At 31.6% G+C, this 10,791-nt stretch overlaps 1 protein-coding gene and 1 long non-coding RNA gene across 2 annotated transcripts; one reads left to right on the top strand and one right to left on the bottom strand.

Annotated features, from left to right (window-relative positions):
• The first annotated feature begins 1,669 nt into the window (after nt 1-1,669).
• LOC132052304 (ethylene-responsive transcription factor ERF113-like) lies at nt 1,670-5,226 on the top strand. The gene is made up of 3 exons (XM_059443794.1): nt 1,670-2,189; nt 2,942-3,362; nt 4,829-5,226. Exons 1-3 carry the CDS (start codon nt 2,000-2,002, stop codon nt 5,022-5,024), a joined length of 807 nt encoding a protein of 268 aa, XP_059299777.1. The 5' UTR covers nt 1,670-1,999; the 3' UTR covers nt 5,025-5,226.
• Nucleotides 5,227-9,660: 4,434 nt separating this feature from the next.
• On the bottom strand, nt 9,661-10,356 carry LOC132054593 (uncharacterized). Its single transcript, XR_009414330.1, has 2 exons — nt 10,219-10,356; nt 9,661-10,122 (listed from the first exon to the last, which is right to left on the bottom strand). It is a non-coding gene; the product is annotated as an uncharacterized LOC132054593 (long non-coding RNA).
• Between the last annotated feature and the right edge of the window lie 435 nt (nt 10,357-10,791).

Below are 10,791 nucleotides of genomic sequence, written 5' to 3'. Positions count from 1 at the left end.
AGCACATGCATGGACAATGTTTGAGTAGAATTTTCGTTTTCAAAATAAAACAAGAAAATAATTTTTTTTTTTCCAAAAAAGGGGTATATTAAGTTTTGTTCCACGGGAGGTTGATAACTTGATGGTGACAATAAGAACAAAAAATCAAATAAGTTGAAGTATTTGTGTCTGCTGACCAAGTCCTCCGCCTTTTTTCTTTCAATATCTTAATTTTCCCATCCCTAGTTGGACAAGTATTGACTTGACCTGTAACATCAATAATCGAGCTATCACTGGTTTACTTACACTCAATTTTCTTTCTTTGCCCTAAATATTCTATTTAAATCATCCAGACTCCAGAGCATCTCCCTCCCCCACACCCCCATACCCAACCAAAAAAGAAGAAAATATATGAAATATGAGGATAAACATCTAACGAATACATTTCTAAATAATCATATAGATTTTGTAATTTATAATATTACACGGAGAATGAGACATATAGAGGAATTTGTGCAACATGCAATTTGAATAAAAGTAAATGATGATGCAAAAATTTCTTGTATTCTATTTTTCGATACGTGTAAAATAAAAGTCTCTTGAAAGATTTAAGATAAAAATATACAACGAATTGTAACGGACCACAAAACAACTAGTGGCATGATACTATGCAAGCAACACTTAAAAATTTAGTTCTTCGTCCATCTTAAAGAAAGAAAAAATAGTAGTAGTATATATTTAAAGAAGAAAGCAGGGAAAAATGGGTCTCAATTTTGTCTACCAAAAGGAGCTTCTGAAGTAATTTTTATTTTATTTTTTGTAAACTCTATGAAGTTTTGTTTTATATCCATTGTGGGACAGCCTCCATTCTCGACTAGGACTCAAGTTTGTAGTCCACTCCATTGAAAGATAATTTTTAAAATATACCCCTCTACTTTACTTTAAATACCCTCTCGCTAGCCAAAGTTGTTAAATAACCCCTCTACAAAATTAACCATTTAACTTAAAAAAAAAAAAACATACCCCATAATTTTAACCCGACCCGACCCACAAATTTTACTACTTTTGAGCCCTCAAGAATCCACTAAAAGTATTTAAACATATATTAATGTAAATCATACATTCTAAAGTATATTCAGACGAAAAGGAAATACTAGAAGGAGATTCTTGAAATAAATATTACCTTCATCCCATTTATGTACAATCTTTCAAGCAAGTTCTGATTCTTCATATATTTAGCACTGAAAACAATAAAGACATATATACTTTTTAACAATTGAACACATGGGAAATTTGATTAATCAAGAAGAATTTTTTTTTTTTTTTTTTTAAATTTTCTTTGCACAAAAAGAAGGGTAATTTAAAGATGGGATTTTGCGTCCTGCGAGGGTTGACGTTTTGGGGAATGGATTTAAGGTGAAGGTAAGCTTGATCCGCATCGAATGGTTCCCTAAGAACATTGGTCAGGTTAATTTTGATTGAATTCTTGATTGAAACAACATTCTTGAATTTGTGGGTCAGGTTGGGTTAAAATTATGGGGCATGTTTTTTTTAAGTTAAATGGAGGGTACTTTGATTAATGGAGGGTATATTTAACCAAGTAGAGGGGTATATTTGACCCTTTGCCCTTTAAAAATTGAGCAATATAACGACAAATTATTACTGTATGACCAACAAATATTCTAACTTCTACATTCATCCAGCTAGATACTAGTTCACATAAAGTCTACAAAGCTACACAATTGTAAACCCTAGCATTTTCTTCTCCTTTTTTATGCATTCTTCAGTTAATCTCTTGGTTTACAACTTCTTCATGTGTTTTCCTTTCAGTAGTTAACACAAAGTTAGAGCTACTAATTGATTAGCTATACTGTGAATGAATGATCATATATAGCTCTTATTCTTGAAATAATTGAAAGAAAGAAAAAAGGCAGCAAAAGTGGATGGGAAGAGGCCATATGAATCATCGGAGAAAGAAGAAGAAAATCATATTACTAATCAACAAGACATATGTCCCAATATGTACTCAGCAGCTCGATCTCAACATGACATGTCTACTATGGTTGGTGTCCTCTCTCAAGTTATTGGGAACACCACTGCTGGAAACACCATTAATAATACCAATTCTTCTTCAGCTTCCTCTGTGCATAATACGCCATTAACCCTAAGTCAGTCTATGCAAAACCAACCTCAGCCCAATCAACAACAAGGTATATATTATATATAAAGAATGTATATTTGCAACTTTTGATGATCCTCATCATGATCAACCAAATTTTGTTAGGGTTTTCCTGACTATGACTAATTAATTATAAGATGGATTTAAATGATACATGCTATTAGTGTAATGATTTTTACATGTTCTTACTTTCAGATTAATTACCATATCAAGCTTGATACATGAAGAGCTAGGTTAATTTTATTTGATGGTTTAAGATATCAATACACTGTCAGAGATATCTTATTATCTGATCCTTCTTAGCTTGTGCTTGAGATCGTTATTACTACTCCCCTATCCCAATCTATGTGTCACGTATTTTTTTTTTAATCTGTCCCAGAAAGCATGGTATACTTTTTTATTTAGAAACATTTTAATTTTAAACTTCTTACTTTATTCTGAATAAGATGATTTGCCATACAAATATATATATATGATTTGTTTTAAATCATAAATTTCAAAAGTCTTTCTTTCCTTCTTAATTTTCATGCATAATCAAACACCATCACATATAAATTGGGACGAAAGGAATGACTTCTTCAAGTGGAAGCTTATCACTTCTGGGATTCCAAAAGCAAAATAACCTAATTAAGCATCTTCTTCAAAAAGTTACCACTTATAGTATTGTTGATTTTGCTTATAATAAAAAGATCTCCGTCCACCTTCCATAAATGGACATATAAACTGACGTGTTTCTTGTCGTATATTAAACCATTTTTGTTTTACGTGTATTCATGTGTGAAGGGAATCAAAGAAGAAGACACTACAGAGGTGTGAGGCAAAGACCTTGGGGTAAGTGGGCGGCCGAAATCCGTGACCCTAAAAAAGCTGCTAGAGTATGGCTTGGGACTTTTCACACTGATGTGGATGCTGCTATTGCATATGATGAAGCTGCTCTTAAATTTAAAGGAAACAAAGCTAAACTAAACTTCCCAGAAAGGGTTGAATGCAAAACTGAATTTGGGACATACATTACTACTGATCATCATCATCATCAAGAACAATTTCCAGCTGCTAGCTCCAATAATGATCTTCCAACTTCTTTGGGGACTTTCTCTCAATTAGAACATGATATTCACCACAACGCCCAGCTACTTCGCAGTAGCGGTAATAATAATGCTGATTTGAACTTTGGAGTCTCACCAAGAGTTGATCAACCTTCAGGTAAAGTATAGAGGGTCCTAAATTTAGACACTATAGGGTTTAAAGTTTAGTCAAATTGACTCTCAAAAAGTGAAACATATCACATAAGTTGGGACGGAGGGTACTATTTTTTTATTTATTTAACTTTGCCTTCGACATGCTCCTAACTCACATGGATAACCAAGTAAACTATTTTCAATGGTTGGGGCCAAAAAAAATAGTCACTTTTGATTTTTTAATATTTAACCATGGTTCCATAAATGGTGCAAAAATAAACCATTTGTTGTTATAGTGTATTCATGTGTGAAGGAGAATCAAAGACCATTCACACTAAGATTTAATCACTATCTTAAAACTAATGAACATGGCTTAACTATGTGGATTTAAAATGACAGCAAAAAAGATGTTTGGACAGAAAGGGTTGAATGCAAAACTGAATTTGGGACATATATTACTACTGAATCATCATCATCAAACAATTTCCAGATGCTAAACTCAAGATAATTATCTCCCAACTAGAGTTTGGTGAGCTTTTTCTCAATTAGAACGTGATGTTCACTCTAGATTCCTACTTTTTATGTAGTTGGTAATAAAGTGTTTTATCTGACTTTTTTGAAAATTTCTCATTTTCCATTGCTTTGATATGCTTGTCCGTAAAGTGGAGAATCCTATTTTGCCTTGTTTTTTACCTAACTTTTTTCAGAGGATTCACACTCTCCAAGGGTTCCAATGGTTTGTACAACTTTAGTCACTTTTCGGAGATTAATTAAATTTGTATCTCAAAACTAATTAACATTTAACCACTCTTTAAAACAAAAAGATGTTTGGATAAAATACTCCTACCAAAACAACGAAAACACTCAAGAAATTTCTACTAGAGTTTGAACATTTATCAATTTAAACTCCAGAATTTGTTGTGGAGTTTGAAATCCAGAAATTTTAAGTGCTGCATTGTTTGAGCTTTAGGACACTCTCCAAGAATTCCATTTGTAAAAATTGAAAATCCTAAAAGGTGTCATGGAGTTCGAAGATATACCATTAATAATTTTTTTTTTTTTAACATAATTTATCTATGTCAAACTCCATGAAAAATTTCCGGTGTTACAGGAATTTTTTCTGAAGTTTGAATTGCATTTGAAACTCCAAGAATTCTTCAAATTAATCCCAACACATTTTATTGTCATAGCTTCAAACTCTAGCATTTTGTGTTGAAGTTGTTTCGTATTTTAGTTAGGAGTAGTTTGTCCAAATATTTTTTTTGCCTTAAAAAAGGCTATTTCTCAATTATATTTCAAATGGTAACAGACCATCCAACCTAATTTTTACGATTAGCATCTAGGACCTCTGTTACTTTAATACCATGTTGAAGTGTGTGATCGTCTCATCTAAAAACTTAAGCCGTTAGAGAGATCAACACATTTTTATTTCTACTTAGTTGTCTTCAACAATATCTAATTTTATCTATACCTATTTTCGCACATATATGGGGTTCGTCTCTAAAGCACTGAATTTTGCCGAACCTACTTTCATTTCGGAATCATCATCAATCACATCTTTGGTACAACAAGCGCCAAGTTATCACAAAGAAGATGAAAATATTCCGAGATTTTCATCCCATTTGGGGACTTCTTCAAGCTCAGGGCCTATTGAAAGTAGTTTGGAGGAGTTTGACGATCCAAAGTAAATATTCTTTCGACAACATGAAGGTAATTTCTTGAGGATGTCTGTTATTATAAGTTTTTTCTTAGTTCCAAGTTTTTGGTTTTAAAAGTGGTTTTTCTTTCTCGTTTGTCTTGCAATTAATAGCACTACTTGGTTCGATTAATAAATTCAGTTGGTTAGACAGGAACTATAGTCATTTACCTATGAAAAATAAATTACTATCATGTGGTTAAATGTCCTTAACTCTTTAGTTCAAGAACTAAAGAAATCACAATTTATCTAGTGTCATGTAAGTCCGAATATTGATAGCTCCTATATATTGCAATTTTCCAATTTTCTCTTCTGTCATCTTAACTAGGAGTATAAAAATGATTTATCTCCGCCAACATAACTTTACCTAACAGCTAATTAATACGAATATTCCAATCAATGTTTATATAACCTTTGTGCAAGTGCATGTATATCACTTAATTAAAGTTAATATTCCATATAGTAATGCAATTGGATGGTATATACATTTGAACGCATAATTGCCTAAACTACTAGAAGCATTATATATAGCTTGTGGAAGAGTACTGTATCGTCTCCATTTTTCGTAGCTAAAGCTTGATTCCTTGTGAACATATGTATATATACGACTACAAGTACTGTTCCTTCGTTTCCTTTCATGTGAACATCAAGATTTATAAGCACTCATAAAAAAGCCCAGGACGTTGTTGCCTATAATTTTTTTTTTATATAAGTTTATAGAATTTAAATCTAGTACAACTTTTGACAAAATCATGCTGACACATATACCATTTTATATAATGAAGTTACATCTATTAAACCCTCCCAAACCTATATATACTTATTGGCAGGAACTACAATCTCAAGATCATCATGATTCTTGATTTGTATATGATGTTCTCGAAGAATTTTGACTTTGCCACCTTATATATTTTCCTCATGCCAAAAAATCAAAAAAAAAAAAAAAAAAAAAAAATCAAACGAAGTACAATACTTAATAATGAAAGTGTGTTTTCCCTAGTAACTTAAGCTTTAAAAGAGATAGGTCTCAATGAGCTATGTCTAAAACCTTATATTAAATATTGCCACCTATAATCATTAATAAACTGTGCTTAGGCAACTATTCATATGGTAAGATACATAAATTAAAAAGAATATCGGTTAATTTCTTCTTATGGCACACTCATAGAGATTTAAATAGAGAGAGAACTTATTTTATAGAATCCGAAGTATAAATATTTTGTACATTGTCTGGAGAGAGATTATAGAGAGATATATAATTGATCAAAAAAAAAAAAAAATATAATTTTACTATACTAGTTTTCAAGGCTAATGAATGTTAATACAAAATAGGCGCCTAATGGCTTCAGTTATAATTAGCCTCAAACGGTGACACCAAGTATCCCATTTCGCTAGGTTCTTCATCGAGGAGAGTACCCCTCGATCACTAAAACTATTGCATAGTACACACCTCATCAGTCATCATATATGCACATATTTATCTATTTGCTTTTGTCAAGAAGATGTGGTTCTTTCTTTTTATATAAGAGAAGATATATATAGTTCGAGCTCACCTTTAATTTGACACTTCCAAGGTTTGATGTGGCTGATGATCTAATGCGCAATTCGCCTTTAATTGTAGCATGTAAACGTGCATCATCAGAAGCTAGCTTTATCAGAGAAAACGCTGTATCCATGTTACTAGCTATTTCCATCGTCCCAATTTATGTGGTAGTGTTTGTTGAGCACGGATTTAACAAAGACGTGATTTTAAAAAAAAAAATTATATATGGTCTAACAAGCTATAGATATTTAAATCATTTTATTAATAAAATGAAAAGTTTTAAGTTAAATTTTTTGAATAAAGAAGTATAATAATCTTTTTGAAACAAAGTTAAAAAGAAAAATATGAGACACATAATTAGGATTGGAGGAATATATTTTAGTGCAAAAGCTGAACTAGAATGAGTAGGGCTTGTGCTTTTGCTTGCTTGTAATTTATAGTTTTGGACATTAAATCTCCAAATTAAGCATTGACAGAGAGCAAATGTGAAATGAATTGATTCTAGTCTAGAGCTAATATAAATCTAGAGTCATGGAATTCGGCTTTTATTGACGATGTCAACTTGCAAAAATACAAACACACCTGCCTCATATTGGAAGAAAGTTATCATCTATTCACCACTGGACAAAACACGTACCAAGTTTACGGTTGACCCTTCATGAATCTTTGACTTTCCTCTTTCCTTTTTCTTAACATTGTGGGCGATCACTTCTTTCTTTCACTTTCTCATAATTTACTAACTCTACATGTAAGAAGATCTACATGCATTTCTTGATAAGACACACTATTAGCTCACGCTAATCTAATGAATAAACTATTTAATTAACACATATATTTTACCTTGATATATCACATACTTAACCATGATAAACTAATATAGTAATATCAACATGAAAAACTAATATAGTAATATCAATATCAGCACCAAGTTGCGAGTAAATAAATACTCCTACGTAATATTCTTTAAACTGGCATTTTAAAGCCTCAAATCCCATATAGTATATGGTCCCAAAGGCCAAAGCTCGATTAAACAGTGTCGAAAAACAAACAAAACGGAAAATGTGAATAATGGAAGTGAAGGTCCACACGCTAAGATTAGAGGTAACTAGAAAGCCCCGCAACATGTCAAACTTTACGGCTTTTCCACCAACCAACGTTGATAGTTTTTGTGACAAACGAACGAACTTGCAAAGTCAAAAGCGGCCGAATTTTTTTGGAGTTTTTGAAAATTTTAGAAAGAAAAACTAAGTTTGAAATTCTTTGAATTTTGTTAACAAAAACAGATCAGACGTACACTTGTTACAAAAAGGAAAAAATAGGACTTAAGAGTTTACAATCTCAGTTCTCAGGTTTTACAAATTTAAAACGAATGCCATTTTTTTGGTAGTATTATTCCCGCCAGACAGCTAGAAGTAACTTTTAAGGGTGTGACGCATTCATTAAGTAGGCGTTTGGCCATAGAAACCACAAAAAAAAAAAAAATCACTTTTTTTGAAATTTTTGAAGTTTGAGTTGGAGTTGAAGTTGTGATTGGTCATAATTTTTATAAATAATATTTGGTTTTGATTGAAAAAAAAAAAAAAAAAAAAAACCAGATATTTTTTCAAAATATGAAATATAATTTGTACCTCCTCATTTTACTAAAAAACTAACAAAACCATCCAAAGCTAGAAGTAACTTTTTAAACATATTAAGTAGGTGTTTGGCCATAGAAATAAAAAAAAAATCACTTTTTCTGGAATTTTTGAATTTGGAGTTGAAGTTAGAGTTGTGTTTGATCATAGTTTTTGTAAATAATATTTGGTTGTTGAAATGTATTTTTTTCTTAAAAAAAAAAATGAAATATGATTTTATCTTTTTAAAAGCTATCAAAGCATTAATAAACATAACCGTGTGCGAAATATAACAACTATACCCGAAATTGGTTATGGAGTGCTCAAAAGCTTCTTTCCATCAAAGAGATACGAGTAAAAATATAAGATCTCTAACTATTGCTTTATTGCCAAAATTCTCACATGCTTTTTTCTTTTAAAGCTTTTTAGCACATGATGTTCAATGTTTGTTGGAGAGGAGAGCAACATAAGTTGCCCTTGACTAGTGAAAAAAGTTGTATGAACTTTTGGGGTAAAAATTGAGCAACATAAAAAATTTTGGGTTAAAAATTGAAAACAGAAAAATAAAAGTAAAGGTCCAAAACAAAAAATGAAAAAAGTGAAAAACAAGATTTTGATTGTTTTTCACATAGAAGTTGTATTTGAAATTTTATGGCCAAACACCATAAAGTGATTTTTTTTTTTTTAATTCCTTGCAAAAAAAGGAAATATATCCTCTCATGTCCTCAAAAAGTGGTGTATATATGCATATTAAAGGAAATATCTGCTTTTAATATTTTTTAAAAATCTTTTAGCTTATTTTTTGATTAAAAAATGTCACGTAGCTTTTAAAAAAATAAGTCTTACCATTTTTTTAGTAGACTTATTTTTTGAAGTCACGTGGTAATTTTTTTTTGTGAGTCGATGGTGTAATATACCCTTTTTACCTACAGATTTTTTTTTTTAAAATCGCTTAGCTTGTTTTTTTATTAAAAAATGTCACTTAGCTTTAAAAAAGTAAGTCTTACCATTTTTTTAATAGACTTATTTTTTTAAAGTCACGTAAAAAAATTTTAAAAAAATATATGACATAATGAATAAAATAAATTCTAATGCATCCGTATGAGACAGACAATTGACATACTGACCAAAAAATTATTCAACCTTTCCCTATTCCATTTATTGACACTTTGACACTATTTATCTCTCCTCGTTGATCCATAAGAAGATGTAAATAATTTCAATATCTTCTTAACAAAAAAGCTTTCATAATGTCATACAGACAGAAAATTAAGACCACAAATTTAAAAATTTGTTTGAATAGCCCCACAGATATTATTGAATACTTTGAGAAGATCAGTTTAAGTTGGTTTGAAACAGCTTCCTTTCTCCATTAAACATGGTATCAAGTAAAGAATGACAAACAAAATGGAACGGAGGGACTATTGAAGTTATGCCTGTGGAGGAGTTCCCACTTCCCAGCCTGAAGAAAATTATACAGCACAGCCGAATTACACACAATTTATTTCATTTCGTAAGACATGGAGATTGCAATTTGCATTCCAAATTTTTGATTTCACGCTACTCTTCCGTCATATTGCGGGAACCAAACGCATGAAGCGCGCTTCTAAGCAAAATCAGAGTTATGCTAACTACACCAATGATAAATTAAAATGCTTCTCTCCCACGGGCCATAATTACCAAAATTAAGGATCGAATACAAATGTAACATTGCAGGAAACATCTGGTGCTCAGGCGCAATTCTCTTCTGCTCAAATACTCCTAAAAGAACCCAGAATGTCTGGCTGCAATGCTGGGGGAACTTCAAAGAACTAATTTGGGCCCTCTGCTTTACTTTGGTGAAGTGATTCTAAACATTCCTTCGCTCTATGAAGTTTTGATTGAAGATAAAAACTTCCATTTTTAGCGTTACTCTCAAACAACTTATCATATTTCTGCACGGCATGATGAATAAACATATTAAACACTTCAAATGTCAATGCATTAAAAACCATGGGGAAAACAATCGCGCAAAATCACCAGTGACAAACCTGCAACACTTCTTCCCATGATGGATGCTCTGCAGCCCCAAGAATCTGCCTAGCCTCCGACTCGGTCATATTTTTGCCTGCACTTTTAATGTTCTGTACTGCTTCTTGTGCAACACCTTTTTTTGACGCGTCTACAATTAACAAAGCATGAATTGATCATCAACCCAAGCAAGGTTGCGACACCATTTTTTGACGCGTCTACATTTAAAATCATTTTGCAAGCCCATCATTATTTGCAAACTATGTATCAGTCCTAGTTCTTGGCTATTAGCCTAGGGCAAAATGTACTTGAGGCAAACTGGTTTAAATATTCCTTTTACTGTACTTTTTGGTTTAAACTATTCAATTCACTTGCAGTTATCTCTATCTGCTACCGGTTTGCATGACCGCGATGTGCTTTCCAATGTTTGTTCCTTAATCATTAGAGTTTGGTAATGTGAATGACAAATATTTTCACGTGATGTAATTCATGGTAATACTGCTTCAATATTATTATTATTTAATGTTTTCTATAAATCCATTGTTGGCCCAAGGCATTGAATATTTGCACTCAATATTATTATTATTATTATT

The sequence above is a fragment of the Lycium ferocissimum genome, chromosome 4 (genome assembly GCF_029784015.1).
Source record: "Lycium ferocissimum isolate CSIRO_LF1 chromosome 4, AGI_CSIRO_Lferr_CH_V1, whole genome shotgun sequence".
Classification (NCBI taxonomy): Eukaryota; Viridiplantae; Streptophyta; class Magnoliopsida; order Solanales; family Solanaceae; genus Lycium; species Lycium ferocissimum.
The sequence above is the reverse complement of the archived record's forward strand: the minus strand, read 5'-3'. Positions and strand labels throughout refer to the sequence as shown.